The sequence below is a fragment of the Eubalaena glacialis genome, chromosome 3 (assembly GCF_028564815.1).
Source record: "Eubalaena glacialis isolate mEubGla1 chromosome 3, mEubGla1.1.hap2.+ XY, whole genome shotgun sequence".
Classification (NCBI taxonomy): domain Eukaryota; kingdom Metazoa; phylum Chordata; class Mammalia; order Artiodactyla; family Balaenidae; genus Eubalaena; species Eubalaena glacialis.
In genome coordinates, this window is record NC_083718.1 from 179,308,171 (window position 1) to 179,333,925 (window position 25,755).

Here is a 25,755-nt window from a genome sequence, read left to right on the forward strand (position 1 = left end):
GTGAGCAGCAGGACAAATTCCCCACCCCCTCCGCGGTCCCTGATCTTTTTCCAACCACTTTCTCCCTGGAGACAGTGGGGGTGGGGCCTTGTTCTTAGTCGAATCTGTCCTGGGCCAGTGAAGACCGAGAAGGTGGCCGGAGTTGACGCCTCCACTGCCCCAGATCCTGTCCTGAACGCGACGGCTCAGACCAGGACCAATAGGTTGAAGAAGCGGGATCCGCCCATCCGTCCCAAGCTCCGGCGGGAAGCGGGTTCTGGGCTCCGGGTGGAAGCCCGGGATGGGCGGAACCAAAGGGCTATAAACCCTGTTGATTGGCCGTGGCAGCAGAGCTGTCTCTCTAGGATTGAGCCTTTTCCTTTCGAGAGGCGGAGCCGCGCGCCCCTTCCACCAATAGCGTTCAGAGTATCCGCCTCCTACCGGTGCACTTCCGGCCGCGCTCCCCGCTCCTCACCGTCCGAGCAGCGGCTCCGAACGCCCAGCCCCGACGTACTCGGATCACTTCCGGGTGGTACTCAATGACCACGGGCCGCGATTGGGCGACTGTGGAAGGGGCACTTCCGCTGTCCAGGTGCTTGGGTTCTTCGGCAGGAGCAGCAAGATGGGGCTCGGTGCCGCGGCCCGTGCTTGGTCCCTCTTGTGGCTGCTGCTGCCCTTGCTTGGCCTGGTCGGCGCTAGCGGCCCCCGCACCTTGGTGCTGCTGGACAACCTCAACCTGCGGGAGACGCATTCGCTTTTCTTCCGGAGCCTGAAGGGTGAGACTGGGGCCCGGCAGGGCGGCAGGTGAAAGTTTGGGGTTGGAAAGGTCCCCAAGCCCGAGGACATTGGCCGCCCTCCCTCCCACTCGTTTTCCATGAGCTGGCCGTCCAGGTCTGACCTGCCTCTAGCGGGGCGGGAGGGTGGGGGCGGAGAACGGTCATGATCTCTGCAGTGGTGGTTTCCCTTTGCGTCCCCGTCTGCCTCAGCTCGCTGTTTTCTTCTCCAGATCGGGGCTTTGTACTCACATTCAAGACCGCAGATGACCCCAGCCTGTCCCTCATTAAGTACGGGGAGTTCCTCTATGACAATCTCATCATCTTCTCCCCTTCGGTAGAAGGTAAGGGCTGCCGGGCGCTCCCAGAACTGGGATTCGAGGCCCAGGACTGATTTATCCCTTTCTTCAGGATCTTGGGCAAGTTCTGGGATGGGGTGAGTTGCCAGCCTTGGGCGCTGCTGCCAACAGAGAAGAGGAAAATGTTAACTTCTAACCTGGGCTTAGGAGAGGACATCTCCTTTCCAAAAGACACAGCTTAGGATTGTGGGATCAAGTGTTGTTGCAGACCGTAGAACTCTGGGCTCGGGATTCCCTGGCGGTCTGGTGGTGAGGACTCTGTGCGCTTTCACGGCGGAGGGTGCGGGTTCAATCCCTGGTCGGGGAACTAAGATCCCACACGACGCCCGGTGGGGCCAAAAAAAAAAAAAAAAAAAAAAAAAAAAAGAACTCCTGGCTCTGCTACTTAGGGAGGGGAGTTTTCTCTGTTAAAGGGCCGGATAAGAAAGATGGACACTCCCCCCACCCCCCCATTGGGTTTGCCTGTGTGGAAAGAGGAAATGGGGTGCTATAAATATGGTTTTCTGTAAAGGGGCACTGATGGTAGTTGATCCTAAGAATTCAGATGGAGTCATAGTTAGGCTGAAAAGAACCTTTAGTGATTACCTAGTCTTACCCCCTATTTGAGGCTGGGTGGATATGTCCAGGGCTTAGCAGAAGGCTGGTTGTTGAACAGAATGAACATCTTCACTCGATTTTCCAATTGACATTCCTGTGACGGAGAGCTTACTATCTTATGAGGCAACCCACTCCACCACTGGACAGCTCTGTTAAGAAGTTCTTATATTTAACTGGAATTTGTCTCCCACTTCCTGCTTTGTTTATTTGGAGGCAGGGAGAGAAAGGGTTTCTGATACTCCCCAGGGCCTTAGAGAATAGGTCTAATGCTTATTTTGCTTACAGGCATAGCCTTCACATAATCAGGGCCCATTCAGTTGTTTCTTCTCCAGACTAAATATCCCCAGTTCCTTTGGCTGTTTCCCTTTTGTCCTGCTTTTTCTGTGAGCATCCCAGTCGTTCTCTTCTTTAGTGGCTTCAGTTGATCTTTTTCTGAGAGGACACAAGTTGTCCCTGTCTGGGGTAAGACAGTACTGCCATCTCTTCCTTCAGCTGATGAAGCTTAGGAAGGCTTTCACTTCACTGGCATCGACTTTATTCTCTGTGGTTTGTGTGAGATGGGGTTCTGCCAAATCCCTGACGTATTTTCCCCAAGTTCCCTTTACTTATCGAGCTGCCCCCACCTCCCCTGCAGCATGAGCCTTTGGAATTGGCTTTTTGGAGGCAAGTGTAGTTGTACCAGTTAAAATCTTCAAGTCACTAGGCAGGCGAATGGAGCCTTTAGCAGGTTAATTGGCGTTTGCCAGGTTGCTGCTGTGGTGGAACTCTGAAATCGGTACCGAAGAGTGACAGAGAGCCTGCCCTTGAGGAGTTTTTCAGTGTGTCTCTGAGGAAATAAAAATAATTAAAAATAAGGACTTGAAAGGAGTTACCAAACCACGTGTCGGGATGTCCAAGACGGAGTGGCGGGACCGCCCTGGTTGTGCTCGGGAGTGTCTCTGAGAGGGACGGAAGCAGTGGCAGGTGGATTGGGAGGAGGCTGAGGTAGGCTGCTGTTGGTGGGAGAAACGGCAGAGCCTAAACAACTGCTTCACAAATCTCAGTCAATTCCATACTCCCTTCATGATTTTTACCATTTTCCATATCATTTGTGCTAATAAAGTTTTTCTTCAAATTGACCTGCTTTAAAAAAAAAAAAAAGGGCTTCCCTGGTGGCGCAGTGGTTGAGAATCTGCCTGCCAATGCAGGGGACACGGGTTCGAGCCCTGGTCTGGGAAGATCCCACATGCCGCGGAGCAACTAGGCCCGTGAGCCACAATTACTGAGCCTGCGCGTCTGGAGCCTGTGCTGCGCAACAAGAGAGGCCGCGATAGTAAGAGGCCCGCGCACTGCGATGAAGAGTGGCCCCCGCTCGCCACAACTAGAGAAACCCCTCGCACAGAAACGAAGACGCAACACAGCCAAAAATAAATAAATAAACAAATGTGGGGTTTAAAAAAAAAAAAAGATTGGTCATGAGTTGATAAGAACAGAAAGTATGTTTTAAAAAAAAAAACAAAACAAAACACTAAAATACCACTTTAAAAGGAAACTAGTAATGAACCCATTATCACCACTGCAAATGGAAAGCCAGTGCCATCATTTGCTGTCAGTAGCGGGTACCTGTAAATAGAATGAATGCAGTGCTGTCAAGTTCTAGCTGATTCTCAGTCTGCTGAAGGCTTTGGGCCCGAGGCATCCTCTTAAAAGAGGAGGTGAGCTAGTTTAGAGACGCGTTAAGACCAGTATCGGACTGTGACCATTCTCTTTGATCGAGAAGGCTGGAAAAATAATTGGAAAGGGAACGACGTCTCTGAGACGCAGTGCTGTTTGAAGCCCTGCCCCACATCTGTTGTCACCCTGTCTGCCCTGCAGGGTGGGGAACGCTGTCATAGGAAACCCTCCCGGGCCCCCGGGGAGGAGGCCACCGTGCTGGGGGCTGGGTTCAGGGTAAGGGTTTGGCCCCCGCCCCGAGGGCCCTCCTGTGCTACCACCGTGGTCCCCTTAGGTGTGAGGACGCCGGCCTGGTTCCCGTCTCCATGTATGGGTGGGTTCCTTGCCCTCTGGGACCCGGAAGCTCCCAAGGCACACGCAGTAACGGCTACAGGAGAAGGATCCTTTGCACATCCTCTGCACCCAGGAAACACTGGGCTCCTGTTTCACGGATGGGGAAATGGGCTCAGAAAGGTGAAGGGATTGCCTGGATTGAAGCCCGGGTATCTCAATTTCATAGCCTGTGTTACTATGCTAGAGTTTCAACGGCAACACTCTTGACGTTTTGGGCTGGACAATTCTGTGTTGTGGGCGCTGTCCTGGGCCCCTACGCAGCAGATGGCAGTAGCCTCCTTCCCCCTCGTGACGAGAAACATCTCCGGGCATTGCCCTGAGCAGCACGGTCGCCTGGCTTGGGAACCACTGTGCTGTACCACGAGGCTGTCTGTGTTGTCTGAGGATCTGCCTGGCCTCTCTGGAGGAGGGTGGATGGATGGCTTAGCATGCTGTGAGGGGTTGAGTCCCCACACACAAGATGTTCCGTCTATGCCTGACGGAAAGGCACGACGCTTTTAGTTTTTTCTCCTGAAAATTACCCCGCAGAAAGGAGGGCCGTTCTCCTATTCACATCTTCACAAAGTTATATTGTGGACTCATTTCTGACTGCCTGGTGGGTGTAATGGACAGACTTCTGTGTCCAGTCCCAGTAAGTGGTACCTGCAACCTTCCAGTTGCTCAGGCCAGAAATCTTGGGGGGTTGTCCTTAGTGCCTCTCTCCCTCTCACACCCCACATCAGGCTTGGCCTTCAGAATGCAGGTGTAGGCCCGTCCCTCCTCCCCATTTCCCCTTCCCACCTCCCCTCTTCCCCTTCCCACCTCCCCTCTTCCCCTTCCCACCTCCCCTCCACCCCTCCACCCCTGTGGTCCAGTCACCACCCTTCACCGCCTGGGGGATCGTGGTGGCCTCCTAACCCATCACTCTGCTTCCACCCTCACCCCCTGTACCCGATTCCCCACCTAGCTGCCAGAACCATCCTTTAAAGATATAAACAGATCACGTTGGTCTCCTGCTCAAAAGCCCTCCAGTCGCTCCTCCGCGTGGCCATTGTCGTCACGGGGCCTACAGAGCCTGCAGGAACCGGCCTGCTCTGCTGCTTCTCGCCGCTCTGCTCTCTCCAGTGGAGCCACGCTGGGCTCCTCGCTGGTGACCTGTTCCCCGCTTTGGGGACCTTGCCCCTGTCGTTCTCAATGCCTGGGATGCTCGCGCCCCCATCTGCCCAGCTCGCTCTCGCACCTGCCCAAAGGCACTGTGCTCTCCCAAGGGCTTCCCTGATCAGCGTACACGTATTACAGCCCCTCTCCCCCCTTTTTCTTCTCAGCACACAAGAAATAATTTTCATGTAATGAATAAGTGAATTACTAAGCACTCCCGCCATTACTTTATGTTGAACGTCAGGGCGCACTTCGGGGAAGACTCAGGAGCCTGCAGTAGCCCCACTCAGTGCTAGTTCTGGATGCTTGTGGCTGTCCCAGCTGACTGACCAAAAAAGGGTATGCTCTCACAATTACAGGTGCTGGAAATTAATGCACCTTTTTGGTGATCACTTTAAAACAGTATGTGAAGTGGTCCTGTTATGGCTGTCCTGGATCTAAACCTGTAGGATTAATAGGGAAAAAACCTCTCATGTCAGGCAAAGGAGTCCTAGTGTCAAGTGACAGCATCATCCTCAAATTCAAAAGGGCTGTTTCTCAGATGGCTTAGATGGAAGTGAAGTTGATGGGCCCTGGAAAACTGTGTTAGGTGACCCCAGAAGTGGCTCAAGTGAAGACAAAGATACTGATGTGAAAGGTGCAGGTGATAAGTTTGAATGAAATTGTTTCATGAAATGTGAGTGGGAAAATGCGACATTTCTAGATGAACAGTTTATGTGTGACTTGAAATATGTATGACTAACTTGACAGCTATAATTGGTAGGTGTTTGATTATTTCATTTGTACTTCTAAAGGTTTATCAATTTGAGCCATTATTTTTGGCTCTTCACACTGGGGAAGCTGGGAGAATTGCCCTGTGTCGGGGCATGCATCGTAAAGGTCCCTCTCGTTTTGGGCCTCCAGAGGGTGCTATCCCGTGATTGATTGCAGCTGGTCTGCGGGCCACCTTCCCCGCGCAAATGTCAGAGGAGCAGTTAGAGGAACCTTCTGGGTCACGAGTCTGGTGATTCTTTCAGATTTCGGGGGAAATATCAACGTGGAGACCATCAGTACCTTTATCGACGGTGGAGGCCGTGTCCTTGTAGCTGCCAGCTCAGACATTGGTAAGTCTGACCTGGGAAGTTCTGGTGTTTTCCACCATTTCTCCAGGGACCTTAGAGAGCTTTACAAATGGAAGCTGCTAAATTGGCACTCACGGAGGGGGGGGCCTCAGCCAGGGAGGGAGTGAGGGAACTCCAGTGCCATTTGGTCCTTCCTGTGCTTTCCTGTGACCGGAGCCCATGAGATGAGAAGTGGGTCCTTTAAAGGACTGGGGGTCCCTGTTTGTTTGTTTTTCCTTTCTTCTGTTTTTGTCTTTTTCCTTTGTTTCTTTCGTGTTGTTTTGGTGGCTCTTCTCTTACGAAAAGAAGGCAAGAGGGGAGGATTGACAGATTATTTTTGTGTTTCTCACATCGGACATTTTCAAAGATACGTAGAAGCAGGGAGAGGAGAGTTCCAGTGTTCCAAATCCCATGTACTTACCACCCAGCTGCACCAATGAACACCACTGACCAGTCTTGTTTCATTTCTTCCAGTGTTGATAGGTTTTTAAAACCATATTGGGTGGGGTTCTTGGTGGGGCGATGATGAGGAAGAGAGAAACCTTGTAAGCCCAGGCTCATCCAGATCAAGTTCGCCCGCGGCAGTCACTTTGCTTCCAAGGAGGTTTCTTCGCAGAACCAAGGTCACTGTGCTTGCGGAGGGAGAGGGCCAGGTGGTGGCACTTGTCAGTTCAGGGTCCGACTCCCGCAGGCAGAACACCAGGGGTCCGGTGGGCGCTGCGCCCGGCCAGCTGAAGCTGCAGGGCCCCGGGGCTGACTGGTAGAGAGCGGCTCGTGAGGACGCTAGGACGAGGGGCACTGCTTAGCCCAGGGCCCGCCTTAGGGTCAGTCAGGCATCTCTTGTGTCTGTGCTGCAGGTGACCCTCTTCGAGAGCTGGGCAGTGAGTGTGGGATCGAATTTGACGAGGAGAAAACAGCTGTCATCGACCATCACAACTATGACATCTCAGACCTTGGCCAGGTAATCAGGACTGTCACCTTCCAGGTTTCAGGCCTTAATAGCAAAGTTCAGCCTAGAAACCGGGAGGGGGGTCCGGAGAGGCTCCGTGGCTTGCGGCGCCTCTTCCTGACCCCCGTCTTCCCTCTGCCCCTGCAGCATACGCTCGTCGTGGCCGACACGGAGAACCTGCTCAAGGCCCCGACCATCGTGGGGAAGTCGTCTCTGAATCCCATCCTCTTTCGAGGTGTCGGGTGAGTGAGCAGCGAGAAGCCCGCAGAAACCCGGGGGGAAGGAGGGATCGCTTTCTTTTGTCAGGAAACCAGCCCAAACTTGTGACTGTTGGGGGGCTTTCCTTCCCCCAGAGGATGTGGATGAGATTAACATGTGACGTTAAGAGTTAGACTCCGTTGTTACAGCAAGAAGAGAGCTAGGTGTTTGGCTGTTAAAAGTAGGATTAATTCTTGTGAAGAAATGGCTCCTGGAGGACCCCAGGTCCTTTGGGCTCCGTTCTTGGGGTCAGGGTTGGACCGTTCTCTTTTCCTTCTACAGGATGGTGGCTGATCCTGACAATCCTTTGGTGCTGGACATCCTGACGGGCTCTTCCACCTCCTACTCCTTCTTCCCCGATAAACCCATCACCCAGGTGAGGGGCCTTCGCGGCCTTGGGGCCTCCTGGGCCTGGGCCTGGTAGCAGAGCACTTTTTGTTTGAAAACGAGAAGCAAGCAGGAGAGCACCCGTCTCTGAGGCAGTGAAATGAGAAGTTGGCGGGAGGGGGACGAGGGCAGCAACAGCGGGGGAGGGGGGTGGGTCTCAGCTTCTGCCCTCAGCTGGGGTCCGGGTGGTCCTGAGGCCCCGCTGCCGGTCCTTCGCCCTGGCTCTCCTGGCTCACGGCCTCGTGTCGTTCCCAGTACCCCCATGCCGTGGGGAAGAACACCCTCCTGATCGCGGGGCTGCAGGCCAGGAACAACGCCCGGGTCATCTTCAGCGGCTCCCTTGACTTCTTCAGCGATGCCTTCTTCAACTCGGCGGTGCAGAAGGCCGCGCCCGGCTCCCAGAGGTAGATGCAGGGGGTGCTTAGGGGTGTGGTCTGGGCGGTAGGTCAGCGTGGACGGGGAGGAAGGAGGCTTTTAGCTAAAAGTGTCAGAGGCTACGTATCTTCAGGTGCTTTCAAATTATTTGAAGACTTTATATTGTTGGTGTTGGTAGTCCAGACTTTTCAGGGTAGTGACGGCTTATCTGGAGATGTTTCGATAATTGTGTATTTATTGTGCAGGTGACTTCCAAAGCAACACCTCGCACCTATCCTTCTTTCCTGTGTGCCTGTTCACCAGCATCCCTAGATGTGTATGGCCTCTAGGCAGAAATTGGCTGTGTGTGGTTTATCCTGGTGGATAGTGATTGGTTTACCAGATGCCACTGGAAGGAAGCTGGTTCCAGCGCTCCAGCCTCTTCCGTTTCCCCTTCTGCAGGTATTCCCAGACAGGCAACTACGAGCTAGCTGTGGCGCTTTCCCGCTGGGTGTTCAAGGAGGAGGGTGTCCTGCGTGTGGGGCCTGTGTCCCATCATCGGGTGGGCGAGACAGCCCCGCCCAACGCCTACACTGTCACTGACCTAGTGGTAAGAGCTCCTTGGAACGGGAGGGCCCCCAGGTTTTGGCCAAGTTGATTCCGCTCAAAAGCACTTACTGAACATTTCTGTGTTGGGCCTGAGGGGCCTAAGTAAGGCTGAATAAGTTCATCTTCACTGTAAGAAAGTCAGTTGAGGTGTTGAGAGCCTGGCAAGTAAACCCGTATCCTAACAGGCGGCCTTCTTTGGAGGAGGTGTGCTTTCGCTGTGGGAATGCAGGGGTGGGAGGGGCTTTGCTGATTCACTCTGCTAGGAGCGGAATTCACAAGAGAAACCACATTTGAGTTGGGTCTTGAGGATGAATCTGTCAGGAAGAGAAGTAGGGAAAGGCGAGAGCGGTGAACATGGAAGCAGGGATGCCCAGGAGTGCCCGGTGCATTCGGGAAGGGCAGCGTTTGGGTGCAGGCTTCCACGGGCTTGTAAAGGGGTGCAGGTACGAGTCAGAGGGGTGAGCCGGCTGGGTGGCGTCCTCCATCACTGTCCAGGGGTGGTGGGTGGGGCTTGCCCAGGTTTTCAGAACTCCTGGGGGTTCCTGCCAGACTCACGGTGGGGATTCAGTGCAGCTGAGGGCTGGGGGCGCCCCGCCAGTCCCCGGCCACCCCGGCTAACCGGCCTCTCGCCTCAGGAGTACAGCATCGTGATTGAGCAGCTCTCAGACGGCAAATGGGTCCCCTTTGATGGTGACGACATTCAGCTGGAGTTCGTCCGCATTGATCCTTTTGTGAGGACCTTCTTGAAGAGGAAAGGTGAGTGCAATTCTTGCAAGAGGAAACTCTGGGAAGCCCGTCCCTGCCTGGGGCTGGCTCTCGTGCGGCCGACAGACGCCGTGGGAAGCCCCTCCTGGTGACGTGTCTCGGCTCTTCCCCAGCTGGCAAGTACAGCGTCCAGTTCAAGTTGCCTGACGTGTACGGCGTGTTCCAGTTCAAAGTGGATTACAACCGGCTAGGCTACACACACTTATACTCTTCCACTCAGGTAAGCCAGCTCGCAGCCCCGTCCCCAGCCAGCGCTTGCCCCGCCTGGGCCTCCGCGTGGCCAGGGCCTGCCACCTCTGTCGTGTCGCAGGTGTCAGTGCGGCCCCTGCAGCACACGCAGTACGAACGCTTCATCCCCTCGGCCTATCCCTACTACGCCAGCGCCTTCTCCATGATGGTGGGGCTCTTCATCTTCAGCGTCGTCTTCTTACACATGAAGGAGAAGGAGAAGTGTGACTGAGGGGCCGGCGCCCCGGACTCCTTACAACAGAGACGGAGGGTTTTTATAGGATTGCTTTTTCTCCCCTCTATGGTGGGTTTTTCTGGGGGGTTTTGTTTTTTTTAAAGCCACGGACAGTGGCACAGCTTACCTCAGCGGGAGATGGAACATCGAGTACCAAGGGGTGGGGGGTTAGGGAATAATTTCTGAGTTTTTCCACCTTGAATGCTAAGTGTGTTTTTCACATGTGAAGTCAGCTCTCATTTCTAAAATAAAGAGAAACGTCGCCCTCAAACTTCATCTGGCCCCCATTGTGCTTTGCTGATGGTGTGGGTGCTGCTGAGAAGTGACTGGATACAAAACAGTAAGTAAGTGGGCCTTTTTTAGTTTTGCTGAAGACTGGAAATGACAGAGCTTCTAAACGTCAAGGGATAAAATAAGGTTAATAAAGGCCAGTGGGGAAATCACTGAAATGGGAAATCTAGGAAATCAACAGTGCTCGACTTTGTAACAGAATTACAGAACTGCTTGGTTGAAAAGAACCTTACATTTTGTTCACCTTGCTTTAGGCAATAATTGTGTTCCTAAAAAGCATGTGTAAAGTTGTACATAAAATCCCTTCCCCGTTATTGATCGTTTATGTCTTTGTGGTATAAGAATCACTCTCAAAGCCAAGTATTCAGTTCCAGGCACATACATGTTCTGCAGTTGTAAATATGCATTTAATTCTTCACAATTCCTGTAAGAAACGCTAGTCAGAAGGGGAAAATCAGCAAGTTTAAAACACTGCCCTGTTAATTCCCATTTCATCAGTCATGTTAGCTCTGCTAGACTCAATTCAGTAGCTGGACGAGCTCCGTGGCGACGCTTCCTCCAGAGCACCCTCAGAGCTGTTCCAGGACGCGTGACTGAAGTGCAGAGGCTCCCGCATCTCGGGCCTTACTTCAGCGTTTTTCACTCTGGTACCTGCATACCCTGACCTGTGCGAACGTTTGCCTCAGCGCAGGTAACACGCAGACTAACGTGGCACGCAGGTCTAACCCGCCTCAGCTCGGCCTCACCTGCTCGGTCACTGACTTTTCAGAGGTCTGTGAAGACAGGACACGAGCTTAAGGTGGGACTTTTTGGTCAGCAGCTTACACCCGAGTAGCCCCTTGCCTGGTACAGTGGGCTCATTCCTTTGGATTTGTACGCAGAGTCACATTTTTAGCGCTGATACACAAAGGGGCCTAGTGATTAGCCAGCGTTTCTTTTTAGAGTTAGTTAGGCCCTCTGAATTCATCTAGACGAGGGGTTGGCAAACTTGGCCTGTGGGTCAGTCTGGCCTGCTGCCTGTTTTTTGTAGGCCTGCAAGCTAAGAACAGTTTTTACGTTTAAGTGGTTGAAAACAACTGAGACTATTTAGTGACACGTGAAATCCAAATCTCAATGTCCCTAAATGAAGCTTTATTGGGAAGCCGCCACACTGACTTGTTTACGTATTTAAGGCTGCCTGTGCGCTGCAATGGCAGAGTTGAGTAGCCGCAACAGCCTGAGTACTGGCGCTCTGCAGACAAAGTTTGCCGACCTCTATCTAGACCAGTTTCTTCATTTTAGAGGTAAGAGAACTTCAGTCCACACAGGTTATATGATGCGTCAAAAATCACACTGCTTGAGCGAGTTAGTAGCTAGACTGTGAACTCAAGCTGTTCCTTCCGCTTGCCAAACCCGAGGCCTTCTCTCTGGCTGACTGGCCCGCCCTGCGCCATCTTTTCTCCTGACTGACTCCCCCACCCCCTCACCTAGGAGCCCCTCCCTCAGCATTCACAGACCATCACGACACAGATACTGGAAGTTCTTTTAGTAATTCACCAGCTACATCAGCTGTCACGGGGCCGCCCTCCACGAGCAGAGGAGGAGGGCTGCCTGACTCAGCGCTTCATACTCCAGGTTGGCCAGAAATAACATCTTCATTTTTGTTTCCACACAGTTCTTCTCTGCAAGCCTGCTGGCCAGCAGAGTGGCGGCTGATTGTTGGAGGAGCCAGCCGATCATCCTGTCTGGTTTCAGGTTCTTCAGGGCTAGAGTACGTTCACCCCAGAGGCTTAAATGAAGCACGTTAGCAGCCACTCGGGCAGATGGCCTCTGTAACAGGAAGGGAAGCTGACGCTTAGAACACCTGTGACAAAGTCTTCACCCACAGCCTGCTTTGTTAGTGCATCCTCGATGCAGGGCCTTCCCTTCTCTGGCCCCGAGCAAATTCTTCTCCACCCTTCTCTCTCCTACAATACCCTGCACTCACCTGACACACACTCCCGGCTTTTCCATGGGTACAAATTGGTGGGGGGGGGGGCGGGGGGCAGTGTGCATTGCTGGAAGAGCCTCCCCACCCTGGAAGGCCCAGGAGCCGTGTCTGGGGTGAGGGGAGTTGTCATGACTTAATGACGGGCAGCAGCGAGCACCTACCGTGACCATGACAGCCTGCCGCACTTGGTGAGGGGTAAGTGGTAGAACAGGAGTTTGAGCCCTGGTCTGTCCAGGCTGTTTCCACTAAACATGCCACCTCAACCGGACCTGCCACTCCAATTCAGGTTTCAAATGTGTTAGCCTTTGTAGTAATTTCACAATGTCCAGATCTCTTAGGAGATGTCATCACATCTGTCTGATTAGATCTCAGCTGATTCTTTAAGCTACATCTTCATTACACGTTTCTTAAAACTGCATCTCTTTCCCTCTGAGTAACTTTAAGCAACTAAAACCAAGAGGAGTTGAACTGCTGGAATCCTGACTAATTTGGTGGCCAGCTCCCATACTCCTATCTATACGCAAGTCTATTTTGTATTCTCCTATACTTGGCCTTTACCTTTGTAAGAGAGAGGAGCCGCCTATCACTCTAGTGCTTGCCCAACCCTGACCTTTACTCTGGAACATGAACCGAGGTTTCCATCCACACAATCCCTGTAAACCTGGGGACGGCCTCACCTTGCTGGCATCTCGCTGGAGCAGTGACCTCACCAGCTGTCTCGTCTCCAGAGGCACCGACTCGGGCAGCGCTGGCAGCTGAGCTTCTTGGTAACTGCGGCTTTCAAGGTGGGCCCTGCCCTGACCGTAAAAGGGATTGGGGAGCCCGAAGATTTCGTAGGCGAGCGCTCCCACTGCCCAGGCATCAGCCTTGCTGTAGTCGATCACTGCCCTGGGGCCAGGGCAGGCTGTGGACACCTGCTCAGAAAGCAACCGGTGAGCAGTCATGCTGCTGGTACTTCTAAACTATTCATGCTCCTGCACGGCACCCGATTCACAGACTAATCTGAACTCTGTCCCAGGGAACCCAGAACCTGAGTGAACTGTAGCTCAGATGCAGGAGAATCTGCTCAGCTCTGCTTTGGGCTGATGACAAAACTCACATCTCCTGGAACATCAGACAGACCCAGATTTAAGCCAAGAGGCAAAGAGGCAGGGAAGGGACTTCTGATAAATTGTGGGTCAGAGAAGATGAAAGTGTTGAGTAAACAGTGAGGAGACCTGGTGGGAGAGGCTCTGCTGATGGCGCCTGACACGCTCAGCAGGACTCACCTCAGGGGCCATCAGGCAGCCGTTTCCACCACGGTCCACATACCAACTGGTGAAAGGCAACCGCAGGCCGACGCGCTCATCAGCCAGGCAGCAGCCGAAGTCTGTGATCACCAACCAGGGGCAGCCGTCTGCAGACGGACAGGCAGAAGTGAGTGGCCGAGCCTCTCCCTACCAACCCCCCCGCCCCGAGGTCCTATGTTTCCACTAAAGCCACCCTCTGGATGTGGGTACGAGGGGCTCACAGGGACTCCGTGTTGACCCAGGAGCACAGGCCAGCAAGGCCTGGACAGCTGCCCACTCGCTGCAGAGCTGAGCGGGGCCCGCCACACAAGTACAGATGTGCCTCTAGGAAATCAAGGTCCCCAGGCAAAGAACGGGATAAAATTTGGCTCAATCTAAATAATCTAGTAATTGGAGCTCTCCCAAGATTGAAGGAGCAGCTCTTGTTTTACTCATCAGGTGGTGCTGGCTCAAATGACCGCCAAGAGTCTTTGAACTTGAAACCTCAAATCCAAACCTAAAAAATAGGTGCGTTATGAATTAGTTATTTGTAAAAGGATTCATACAGACTTCCTTTAAAAAGCCAGTTCCTTAGAAATGCATATTTAATTATCTTTAACCTTCTAGTTCAAAACTGACCAGAGGTATGACTCTCTTTTACAGGATCCCCAGGCAAGTGGCCATCCAGCTTCACTTGAGTGCTTCCAGTGACGGGGAGCTCACTGCCAGGGGCAGCTGAGCTGACATTCAAGCAGTGCTCACTGTTTGAAAATTCTTTCTTATATTAAGCTAAAGTCTACCTCTCTTTCACTTTATTCAAGAAAATGTCCGCCACTGAGGTTTCTGTTCTGTAAGCGGACAACCGAAAGGAACCTGGGAACCGTTCACCACCGCTCCGCGGCTCCTACACAGAGAACAAAAACCTCCATCTTGAAGGAGGGAGTGCTCATCTCCTGTGTACGGAGCTAAGACACAACAACTTAGAACATAAAAATCAAAAAAGACCCAAAGGCTCCTAAATGTCCCCAGACCTAAAGTCCAGTGCGCCCTGGACCGCCTGGAGGTGCAGCGGGGCACCTACCTGCGTCCAGCTCCACGAGGACGTTGTCGGATTTCAGGTCTCTGTGTGCGACGCCCTGCTGCACCAGGTGAGCCACCCCTTCCAGGAGCTGCAGAGTCATCACGGTGGCCAGGCGGGGGCTCGGGCTGTTCCCACGAAGGTACTGGCGCAGGGTACAGGAGTAGCTGCCAGAGAGGGCGACAGGGCCTCGGCTACTGTGCACCAAGATCCCGAGCACCTTATTTCCTATGAGGGTGATGGCCTTTCCTCTTCTTCCTGAACTTTTTGATTTCTTTTTTCCCCAAGTATCCTTTCTGTTCCCACCCACCATCTTGAAATTAGGAAGTAAGAGCTGGGGCCTCACATATTAAAAGTAACAGTACAGATACTTGTTTCCTTAAAAACCCATACGGCAATGCCAGGGGTGCAGGGACGGAGGAAGGAGCAGTTTATGTTAAGAAACCAGGTAAGGTGAGCACAGAGGGGGCAACAGTCAAAGGTACTAACAGCACTAGGGGAAAAGTATGTTCTGACTGAACATGTGTTTCTGTTTTCATGAAAAGTCGTCCTACAGGGAAACTGCTCCACAGGGCAGACACGCCCTCAGCCTGGCCCCCCAGAGGGCGGGGATCCCTCTTCCCCGCAACCCCGGGCTCCAGGCACACCGCTCACTACAGGTCCTGCCACACCCCTGCCACTTACTTCTTCATGACAAGGAAGAGTGTCCGCCCGTGGCCCAGGCCTTCGGGGTGAAGGCGCGGGGGCAGCACGTCAGGGTAGTCGAGCAGGGCCCCTGGCAGCAGTGGCACAGACGATGTGAAGGCGCGGAAGACGCGGATGACGTTGGGGTGTGCGGCCAGCTGCTTGGGACCCCCCTTGGATCTTCTTTTTCAGCCAAGTGGGACAAACATGAGGCCAGTAGCAGATATGACACTTGGAAATATAACAGTCTAAGGCCACATTCAATAATGACATGCATTTATGCGCCCAGTTCCTCATATCAACTCTGCCCCAGGTGCAAAGCCTGGTTTTGGAAGGAAAACCCACAATGACTCATCGCAGTGACTCCACCAGCCCGTCCACTGTCCATCCATCCCAGGTGGCAGAACACAGTGTAGGAGACCCTGGAATCGGACTGCCTGGGATTGAATCCCACCCCTGCCACTCCAAGTCCTTGGCCAAGTTGCTTAACTTCTCTGGGCTCAGTCTCAGATGCAAAAGGGGGATGAGGTGGTAACATGCCTCATGAAGTTGTTAATGCTTGTAAAGGACCTAGAATCTCCTCGATTCCAAGTTCTAGCATAACACTTGGCATGGAGTATGAGCTCAATAAACCTTTGAGTGAATGGATACACATGCAGTTCATAGTAGAGATGTCACCTGCTGCCACGCCCACACCTACCGCTCAGACACAATGGCCACGTTCGGGACTGCATGACCAGGGCTGCAAAACCACCTGCTGTGTACCAGCCCTGCCCCTGGCTCAGAGCTGTTGGGACTAAGGGTAAGCACCTACCCCCAAGGGCAACAAGCCTGCAGTCATGTCTGAGGCCCAGTGGCTGGCAGGAAAAGGGGAGAGTCTCTCTTTGTGGAGTGAGTGAGTGAGTGAAGAAACGTGGCAGTAACTGGGCAGTCAGCAATGGAGCTGAGGGTGAAAGGATGCTGTTACAGAGCAGGACCCCACGGGGCCTTCCCCCGTATCCTCTGCTTTAGCTCCTCTCTGAAGTACCTGGATAACAGTATCCGATGCACATTCCTGAGCTGTTTTACAGATGTGACAACCCCCCACCATATGGAAGATGCTAACTACTTGATGACCACGGGCTCATGGCCCCCAGACCTACTGGCGCCTAAGGATTGATAACGTTAACCCCTGTGACACCGCCCTGTCACCTCACCATCAACCAGTCAGAGAACTGTGCACAAGCCAGTCACATACCCTGTGACCCCCTCCCCTCACCTGGCCTTTAAAATCACTTTGCTGAAACCCTTGGGCGTGTTTGGGGGTTTTTTGGGCATGAGCTATCCTTCTCCTTGCATGGCCCTGCAATAAATCTTTCTCTGCTCCAAACTCCGATGTTTCAGTATTGTTTGCCCTCACTGTGCTTTGGGCACATGAACTTGAGGCCTGAGGGAAGCCAGAGGTGTAGCCATGGGTAGGAAATAAGGACGCTGGGTGGCAGAGGAGGAGGAGGGAGCAGAAGCCCAGAGACATCAAGACAACACAGAGAGTTCGACACATGCCCCGTCCTCAGAGCTGCCTCAGTTCCGAGCTTTGAAGCCAGTCCACCGTGTGGCCTTGTACAGCTCCTGTGGACTCCACCCAAATGGGCCCCTGTCCTAGGCAATCAAAGGAATCAAAGCATTGTTCCTAGCCTGGGGCCATTAAGGCCAGTGGGGGAATCACGATCACAGCACAAGGCTGTCAGTGCCACAGTGGGAAAGCGCTGCCTGGTTGACACGAGAGCCCAGAGGAAGCGTGTGGCTGTGCTGGGGAGGTGTGTGTGTGTGTGTATAGAACTGGAGTGGGACCGGAGTGTGTGTGTGTGTGTGTGTGTGTGTGTGTGTGTGTGTGTGTGTGTAACTCGAGCAGGACCGGAGGCTGTGGTGGGGGTCTAACTGTACACACAAGAGGCCTGTGTGCATCTGGGGAGGGCATATGAATTCACCACATGGTGGAGCATAGGGTGTAAACGGGAGAAGATCAGAAATCAGGTGGGAGAAGCAGCCACAGGAGCAGATCACAAGGGCTGAGTCTGAGGTCCCTAGATGAGCAAAGACTAGGAAGAAATCCACCCAGTGCTCTCAGGGTCTCGGAGTCTTTCTCCTGAGACAGAGTTGATGTCATCAGTACTTCAGGTAACAGACCTTCTGCCATATTCATCTAATCATTCCACAGACATTCACTGAGCTGTTGGGTGCACACAGTAAACAAACACAAAAGCCCTGCCCTCAGAGAGTGCAGCCGGAGAGACGATGAATAAATAGACAAAGACATCTACGATTTAAGGACAGATGGAGATAAATACTGTGAAAAAACTAAAGTTGGTAGAAGTCTGGAGAGCGACAGGTCTGCACGGCAGCACCATGTCAGCTGGCTGACGCTTCCACCACAAAAGGAAGCACCAGAGGATAAAGTTAGCCCCTAGGAAGCAGCTGACACCCACCCTTCCCTACAAAGGAAGCCGGAGAAGAGGAGGACAGGGCTAAGCCCCCCAAGCAGCTACTTCCCTAGGCCTGCACCGACCCTCAGTCACACTACAGCCTTCCAAGCCCTGGAAGGGGTCTTCCATGTATGTTTCCTTAAGTCCCCATTTCCACCTTCCTGCTTCTGATCTACAGACCAACCCTCTAGTAAGTCACCAAAAACGCAGCGGGCCACCTCTTCCTGGTGGTCTACAAATATTAAAGGGAGCACAGCGTCTCCTCTGGCACAAGTATTATCTTTTACAACCTGTGGGTTTGCAAAGCCAAGGTGAGCTTAGGCTGCCATCCAGACTCTTCCCTCTGTGAAGGGAGCCTCTTTTCCTACTTCTTTGCCTAGCTAATGGCTATCCATCTTCCAAGAGGCAGAACTGTCCCTTCAAGAGGCCTTTCTGAATGGCCCCGAACCCCTGCAACACACACACCTCTGGGCTCCCTTAGCACCTGAGCGTACGCCATTCTAGCACTTACCATGCTAGACTCTGCTCCCGACTTCTCAGGCTCCTCTGTCACATGGAGAACAGGCCATTAAAAAAAAAATCTCTTGGCACTATCGGGTCACGGCAGCTATTCGTAAAGTGAGTGTTGCCTCCGCTGGGGACAGAGGTCAATTTGCTTCTACCTGGGCATTACTTAGGAATCAGAAACCAGATCCATTTTCCATCGTTCTGAACTGGGCAGCTTTGGACGGCCTTCTCTCCCTTCTCCAGCGTGAGTCAGCCACCTGCATCTTCCACCGGAGTCAGACCGTCTACAATCTTTCCCAATTATCCACCAACTGAAAATCCATCACTGACTACATCATTCAGTGAGACTTTATTATCTACTGTGTGTCGTGTCAGACACTGTGCTGAGTGGTGAGGGCACAGGTGGGGATTCTGCTCTGTGTGGTGGGCAGATGGGTGCTTACCTGTGAGTGACTGCTCCATACTCCCCGGCCAAGGCCACTCGACTGGCTGGGACGAGCTCCTGGCTCATTGTGCTAAAGATGGCTTCGCTGGATGAGCCCGCCTGGAACACAGCCATAATGGATCCAGGGTTACACAGGCCCAAGCAAGTCCAGGCCCTCCTTATAATCTGGACCAGGACGGCTACTGCCTAGAATTGGCTTTGACCTTCAAGCTAAGATAACCTCTCTGAAGTGGGAAGCCAAGCTGAGTTTCTCCTGGGAGAGAGAGGGCAGAGGTGCCATCCATGCCAACCCAGAGGACGCTTCCCACACCTCACACTCTTTGGCAGCTCAGGTGCCCACGGCAGGAGGAGATGTCAAGATGATCAAGGCAGGGACCCTTCTTCCTGCCATAGATGCCTCCGGTCACCACCAGGCTCAAACCTGACCACCAAGCACTAACGCTCACCCTCGCAGGCTCCCTTCAGCAGACAGGCCCAGCCCGACAAGCCCCCGCTGGATAAACTCGTGCCGAATCACGGAACAGCCCTCCTCATCACCCGGTAAAAAACAAAAAACAAGGAAAAGCACCTTATTTTCCTCATTTCATTATGAACAGCTCTCAGGACTTGTGAAACCTGTCAAGAATCCTTTAAGAATCAAGTCTTTTAGCTTTTGTAAATGCATTTGCTGTCGTGCCCCAACCAGTGGGAGTTTTGATCCTAAGACTGGATATTTCCTAGGCTGAGGATCTGGCTACTTGCTAGCTATTAGCGCAGCGTGGAAGTATAGTCTAATAACCTCCATTCCCCAAATCGAAACCTGAACCTGCATCCTTCAGTGTCCAGCATGAGCTGTGTGGCTGTGTCCCACCTTAGCCTTGGACAGATGCTCTGGGCAGGAGGAAACGCATCAGGTCTTGATGAATTTCCTAACCTCTCCTCCCACCCCCCCCATGTAATGGCAAGATGAATTACTCTAAATGGACAGAAGTCTTTGTTTTCAGGTGGGAAAAATACTCAATTTCCCAAAGTCTCGAGTTCTGCAAGAATTGAGAGCAGAGAGGCGACAAGCCAGCCTTGGGTCTGCAGGGGCGGTGGGAGGCGTGCGGCCCCTCGTGCCCAGCGTGGCAGGTCAGGGAGAGAGAGGCCAGTGCAGACTGCAGCCCTGAAATTAACTGATCGGCCTGGATGCTTTAGGCACTTGCTACTCAGTGTGGCTCACGGCCCAGCAGCGTGGGCATCGCCTGGGAGCTCGTTAGGGAGGGGGAGTCTCAGGCTCCACCCCACAGCAGCTGCCCAGAATCTGCCTTCTAACCTGACCCCAGGTGATGCATGGACATATTACAGTCTGAGACACGCTGCTTCAGACTCTTGTGCAAGAGCGTGAGGCACCTGTACTGTGGAGAATCTGTGTTGTTTCCTATTTACTGCCTGGGAAAAAGCACCATGAGGTTCCCCCAAGATCGGCATTTTGAGAAACACCGGCTTTAAAGATGGAAGGCCCCACCCTTACCGAGATGTTCCACATCATCTTGATGGCCAAGGGAAAGGCAGGGGCCAGTGGGGCTTGCTCCTCTTCTCCTCGTGGAACGATCTCTGGGCCTCTCCCTGGAAGAAGCTCGATGCTCCCTGCCACCTGCTGGTCCTGGGGCAACACAGGCATGGTGGCCTCATAGACAGCGGCACTGCAGCCCTTGCCAATGGACTTCCCGATCAGATACTCCTCCAGCCGGAAACCCTGCCAGCGTCTAGCGTCCAGTGGGTCAGGGAGCAGCTTGTTTTTCTGGGTGAAAACTGCCTGTGAAGAAAAAAAGCAGGCACCGTGAGCCAGGGAGCCCAGTAAGGCTTCAGTGAAGGGATGGGGAGGTACAGTGAGGCGAGCTCTTCACTGACAAGACCAAGAGCCAATAAAAACACAACCAAGTTGGGTTTCACTGCTCGTCCTGGGCTCAGGCCATCCTGCTTTCTCTCTCATTACTCAGAATAATTTTTCTCGAAGTGTCACTTCATCGCAGTCACCGAGACAGCCCAACACAGAACATCATGAATTAGTTAAGAGGTCAGAACTCTCAAATTCTGCAGCTGGCATATCACTCCTTTGCTGCCTGTCAAGCTCCCAGCACAAGCTTGGAGGTTTCTGATTATGGAGACGGTTCCTTCTGCAAAGACCTCGGCAGGCAGGTATTGGATGGTTACCAAGAACTGTGTATGGGCAGAAGCCTGTGGTCAGCAGCCACCCCTCCCACTTGTGAATGACCTCAGGCTGCTTTTGCAGGCAAGGGGGTAAAATCAGGGGGCTCCCTGGAGCCGAGTCATCAGGTCCTGTTGTTGGGCTGCACCCCACAGGCCTGCAAGCCTTGTATCTGCCCAGCCTTGAGACGACTGAAGAAAGAGCCTGGAGACAGTGACAAAGACATCAATGGTTTATTGGATGGGGCATCTTACACGTCTGCAGCATAAGGTCCCGGAGCAACATCCCAACGTGTGTGGCAGACAGCAGGCAGGACACGGCAGCAATCTTCACTAATCTTCACTAGTGGGGGGCGGGGGAGGAGGCTACCATTTATAGGGAAATTGGTATCAGGTTGGCTCATCAGTTACCAGGGAAACCGGCGGCTGGGGCACGTCCCTCACAGCCCCTCAGGTTAATGACCATCACGAGGGCAGATGTTTCCCTTTAATAAACTAGCAGGTGGAGCTGTTTTGGCCTAAGGCTTAGAACAATCACTAGCTGGGGCAGGGGGCGAGCAACTTCCTGTGGGTAGGATGTAAGTGAAGCAGGGAGTGGTCCAGCAGGGGATGTACGGAGAGCAAGAGGACGGCCATCTTGAGTGGCCTGACCATACATCTGTCTTCCTGTCTCTACCTCTTAGGAATCTGGTGGGCCATTCTGTTTGCAGAAAGGAAACAAGAATATAAGAGTTCTGATGGACATAGATGGAAATGCAGGTGCTGTGGGGATGCACTGGGATAGAGGCTACTTCCCCCAAATCGGGGTTCTTGCCTACTTCAGGCAGGTGACATCATTTCCCCAGTCACCCAAACTCTGCCTTCCCCCTCAAATCTCGTCTGATCTGCTGATCCCCCCCTTTCCACGGTTAGTCACTCAGCTCCAGACTCTCCCACTCACGTCCTCCCTTCGCCTGCTTCTGAGCCGGATGAAACCACACTGCTTTCACGTGTCACTCATCAGGTTCAAGAACCTGATAGGTTATTCAGTACCTTGTCCTGGTACTTCCTACATGGGAAAAGTGTTCTGCAGGCTGGTCTGCACTGTCCGTACTGGTCTCTCACATGCCTCTCCCTGAACCTTTGCTCAAACTATTCCCCTCCCCCGCCCCCTATTTCTATTGTCTTCGCTCTACCTGCTCATCCTTACTCATCCATCAAGTCCCAACTCAAGCTCCTGCTTCCCCTATAACCAGTCCTGACAACCCAGCCCACAGCAACCTTTCCTTCTGGAGGATTCCTAAAGCACCGAGAACCTATGAGCTAATACACCTCGTATGATAACTTCTAATGTTTTTAAAAAACGAAAGTCTGTCTTGCCTTGCCAACTAGCTTCTAAACTCTGTGGAGTGGAAGCAATATCTTGTAGAGTAATCCTTTAGCAACCATGGTTTTGAGAATGAGATACATTGTTTCCCACAAGTGACATCTTATAAAGCACTAGTACAAAGCCCAGGAAAGTGACAACATACACTACTGTTAACTAGACTACAGATCTTACTCAGTTTTCACTTTTTTTTTTTTTTGGCCGCGCAGCAAGCGGGTTCTTAGTTCCCCGACTAGGGATGGAACACGCGCCCTCTGCGGTGGATGCGCGGAGTCTTAACCACTGGACCACCAGGGAAGTCCCTCACCATCTTTTTTGAGCTGCATTCTTTCATTTGTGCGCGCGCGTGTAACTCTATGCAATTTTATCCCCCGTACAGATACATGCAATCACCACCACAATCAAGACAGAGGAGTGTTCCGTTCCCACAGAAGAACTCCTCTGTGCCACCTCTTTGTATTTGGGCCACCCCCACCCGTCCCAGTCCCCTGACAACCAGTGATCTGTTCTCCATCTCCACAGTTTTGTCATTTCAAGACTGTTATATAAATAGAATCGCACAGGATGTAACCTTTTGGAACTGAGTTTTTTTCACTAAGCATAATGCCCTTGAGGTTCATTTAGGTTGTTACCTGTCGATGGTTGACTCCTTGTTATTGCTTAGTATTCCACTGTACGGCTGTACCAGGGTTTGTTTAACAATTCACCTGCTGAAGGATGTTTGGGTTTTTAATATTTTGCTATTATGAATGATGCTGCCGTGAACATCTGTGTACAGGGTTTAAAAATTATTCTTAAGAATTGTGGTAAAATACACATAACAAAATTGGCCATTTTAACCATTTTAATTGTACAGTGCAGTGGCATTAAGTACATTCACACTGTTGTGTAACCATCACCACCATCCATCTCCAGAACTCTTTTCATCTTGCAAAACTGAAATTCTATACCAATAAACAGTGACTCCCCAGCCCCTCTCCCCAGCCCTTGTTCACTTTCCATCTCTATGAATTTGACTAAATACCTCATATAAGTGGAATCATACAGTATTTGTCTTTTTGTGACTGGCTTATATCACTTAGCATAATATCCTCAAGTTCCTCCATGTTGTTGCATGTGTCAGAATTTCCTTTCTTTTTAAGGCTGAATAATATTCCATTGTATGTATATAGCACATTTTGCTTATTTTTCACCCACTGACGGACACTTGGGTTGCTTCCACCTTTTGACTACTCTGAATGATGCTATGAACATAGGTGTACAAGTATCTGTTCAAGTCCCTGCTTTCAATTCTTTTGAATATATACTCAGAAGTGGAATTGCTGGGATATGATAATTCTATTTTTAATTTTTGGGGGGAACTGCCATACTGTTTTCCATAGCAGCTACTCATGTACAGGTTTTTGTGTGAACGTAAGTTTTCATTTCTCTGGGTAAATGCCCAAGACTGCAATGGCTGGGTCATACAACGAATACATGTTTAGCTTTGTTAAGAAACTGCCGACTATTTTCCAGAGTGGCTGCACCATTTTATATTCTCACCATTGGTCCAGTTTCTCTGCATCCTCACAGGCATTTGCTACTATCACTAATTTTAAAATTTTAGCTGTTCTAATAAGTATGCAGAGATATCACATTGTATTTTTAACTTGCATTTCCCTAATGGCTAGTGACGTTGAACATCTTTTCATATGCTTATCTGGCATCTCTATCTCCTCTTGGTGAAATATATATTCATGTCTTTTGCCTATTTTATATAGGTTCCCCCCCCCCCAAATGCTTTCCAAATGCATCTAAAGGCACTGGTCAGTGTTCTACCCCAGTATGACACCATACAGAATTTTAGCACTAGAGTTGCCAGATCTGGTGATTTTCTTTCAAAAGAAGTCAAATGCCCAAATTTTTAAAATTAATTGGCAACTAATTAAAAATTTTAAGTCACAGAAAGGTGAAGTGTGAGGAAAGGACATGGAGGATGGTAAGCTTAGGGGGTCAAGCTCCTCAGTTTAAAAACAGCCTCCCTAATTTTAAGTAGGATTTGTCAAGTTGGCCGCCCTTGGCTTCTGCCAGTTGAGCTGTAGCAAAAGACAAGTACAGAGGCTGGGGACTAGGTCAGGTGTCACCTGTTGCCCCAAAGGGGACAGGGTGCAAACGTGAGACACTCTGGTGATGAGTAACACGAACTGGGCTGAAAACCAGGAAACATGGGAGACACTGCTTGGTTTTCAACCAGCTGTGTCCTTGGGCAAGTCACCCCACCTTCCACCACCTCAGCGCTAAGCTGTGAAACGCAGGGGCTGTACTAACTCAGTGAGTGTTTCCAAACCCCAGGAAGAATGGCCTCCCTGGAAGAGGAGGGAATCCTGCCAGCAGATGGCCTTCAGACTTGAACTCAACAATGGTTCTTCCCTGGGTGTCCAGCCTGCCCACCTACCCTGCAGATTTTGGACTTGCCAGCCTCCAGAACGGCAGAGCCAATTCCTTCAAATAAATCTCCCTTTTTATAAACACATCCTATTGGCTCTGTTTCTCTGAAGAAATACAGATTTTGGTTGAGAAGAAACAGAATTCTCTGAGCTATTTTAAACATTTAAAAAGCCTAAGAACCCCTGTGTATCTAGTCACCTCTGATAACTCTATCCAGGTTAACTAAAACCCATTAGGTCTGCTGTTTTCTCCTGCTGTTCTTGCTTTTTACTGTGGCTTCAGTTATGTCACTAATTGGCTAAACTGGATGCAGCGTGGCTGGCACAGTGGTTTAAGGGCACAGGCTCTGGAAAGTCAGACATGGGGCACTGCCCTTTATTAGCTGTGTGACTTCAGCAAGTTACTTCACCTTTCACCTCTCTGAGTATGTTTCCTCATCCATAAATTGTGGATGACAGCTACCTCAGGAATAGAAGTGTTATTATGATTTAGTTGTCCTTAAATTTTAGAAAATTTATGAAAAGTCACTGGCCTCGGTGCAAGAGGAGCTATAATTAACATATCTTTCAAAACATGCTGAGGAAGGGAAGACAGTAAAACAAAAGTGAGGTCCTGGCCGGGTATGAGGAGATCAGTAACAAAGAAAATGAGCCTTAACCGATGACTGCCAAGAAATTCCAGCTCCGACAAGATAAACCTTGACCCAGGGCCCCAAATCAGTACATGCCTCCCAGCCCCGCCCCTCACCACACCCACACCTGGCCCCGCCCCTCACCCAACTCGGGACCCGCCCACGCTCTTAGCCCCGCCCCCCAGCCTGACTCCGGCCCGCCTCTGCTCCGGCCCCCGCCCGCAACCAGCGCTCACCTGGATCTCATCACAGGCCGAGGCCGCCCGCCGGCCCTCCGCTTGCTTCTCCTCGATGAGACCCAGCCCCAGCCCGAAGGCCAGAAAGACGGCCCGGCCGCAAGGGCCCGCGCCGCCCCGGGCCCACCCCACGAACTGCCTCTGGAGCCGCGCCGCCAGCCCGGCCACCGACTGGCGGAAGAAGCGGTAGCGGCCGGGGAGCCCGAGCCCGAGCCTGCGCGGCTCCGCGCCGGGTCCCGCGGCCTGGCCCGGGCGCTCCCCGCGACCCCAGCCCGCCGCGGGGCCCGGCCGCTCCGGTCGCCCCCAGCCGTAGGTCGGGCCAGGCTTGGCCGTGAAGCGCAGTAGCAGCGCTCGGCCCAGCTGCAGGCCCCGGCCCAGCGCCTGTCGCACCGCCATGGTTTCCCCGGAGCCGCAGGCGTCGGTGACACCGGGCAAAACAACAAACT

At 52.2% G+C, this 25,755-nt stretch overlaps 2 protein-coding genes across 3 annotated transcripts; one reads left to right on the plus strand and one right to left on the minus strand.

Annotated features, from left to right (window-relative positions):
- Window positions 1–517: 517 nt before the first annotated feature.
- On the plus strand, window positions 518–10,052 carry DDOST (dolichyl-diphosphooligosaccharide--protein glycosyltransferase non-catalytic subunit). Its single transcript, XM_061184816.1, has 11 exons — window positions 518–755; window positions 986–1,096; window positions 5,908–5,994; window positions 6,849–6,952; window positions 7,088–7,182; window positions 7,481–7,574; window positions 7,841–7,989; window positions 8,402–8,549; window positions 9,184–9,304; window positions 9,427–9,533; window positions 9,624–10,052. The coding sequence occupies exons 1-11, from the start codon at window positions 602–604 to the stop codon at window positions 9,771–9,773; spliced, it is 1,320 nt and encodes a 439-aa protein (XP_061040799.1). The 5' UTR covers window positions 518–601; the 3' UTR covers window positions 9,774–10,052.
- Window positions 10,053–10,430: 378 nt separating this feature from the next.
- PINK1 (PTEN induced kinase 1) lies at window positions 10,431–25,755 on the minus strand. 2 transcript variants are annotated; one of them, XM_061184815.1, is made up of 8 exons: window positions 25,310–25,755; window positions 19,973–20,257; window positions 18,479–18,579; window positions 15,067–15,246; window positions 14,386–14,549; window positions 13,305–13,432; window positions 12,714–12,950; window positions 10,431–11,876 (listed from the first exon to the last, which is right to left on the minus strand). In XM_061184815.1, exons 1-8 carry the CDS (start codon window positions 25,703–25,705, stop codon window positions 11,619–11,621), a joined length of 1,749 nt encoding a protein of 582 aa, XP_061040798.1. In that variant the 5' UTR covers window positions 25,706–25,755; the 3' UTR covers window positions 10,431–11,618. The 2 variants fall into 2 exon arrangements, with proteins under 2 accessions (XP_061040798.1, XP_061040797.1); XM_061184814.1 differs by having other exon boundaries at window positions 15,067–15,249; window positions 25,310–25,754.

Bases quoted from the DNA above. Each gene is read 5' to 3' on its own strand.
- PINK1 (XM_061184814.1), bottom strand. From the start codon at position 25,705: ATGGCGGTGCGACAGGCGCTGGGCCGGGGCCTGCAGCTGGGCCGAGCG. The intron at 18,580-19,972 runs GTAAGGGTGGGG...GCTGTGTTCCAG, and splicing joins AGATGATGTGGAACATCTCG to GCGGGCTCATCCAGCGAAGC. The intron at 11,877-12,713 runs GTGAGGCCGTCC...TTCCTGTTACAG, and splicing joins TCCAGCGAGATGCCAGCAAG to AGGCCATCTGCCCGAGTGGC.
- DDOST (XM_061184816.1), top strand. From the start codon at position 602: ATGGGGCTCGGTGCCGCGGCCCGTGCTTGGTCCCTCTTGTGGCTGCTG. The intron at 5,995-6,848 runs GTAAGTCTGACC...TCTGTGCTGCAG, and splicing joins AGCTGCCAGCTCAGACATTG to GTGACCCTCTTCGAGAGCTG. The intron at 8,550-9,183 runs GTAAGAGCTCCT...CTCTCGCCTCAG, and splicing joins ACACTGTCACTGACCTAGTG to GAGTACAGCATCGTGATTGA.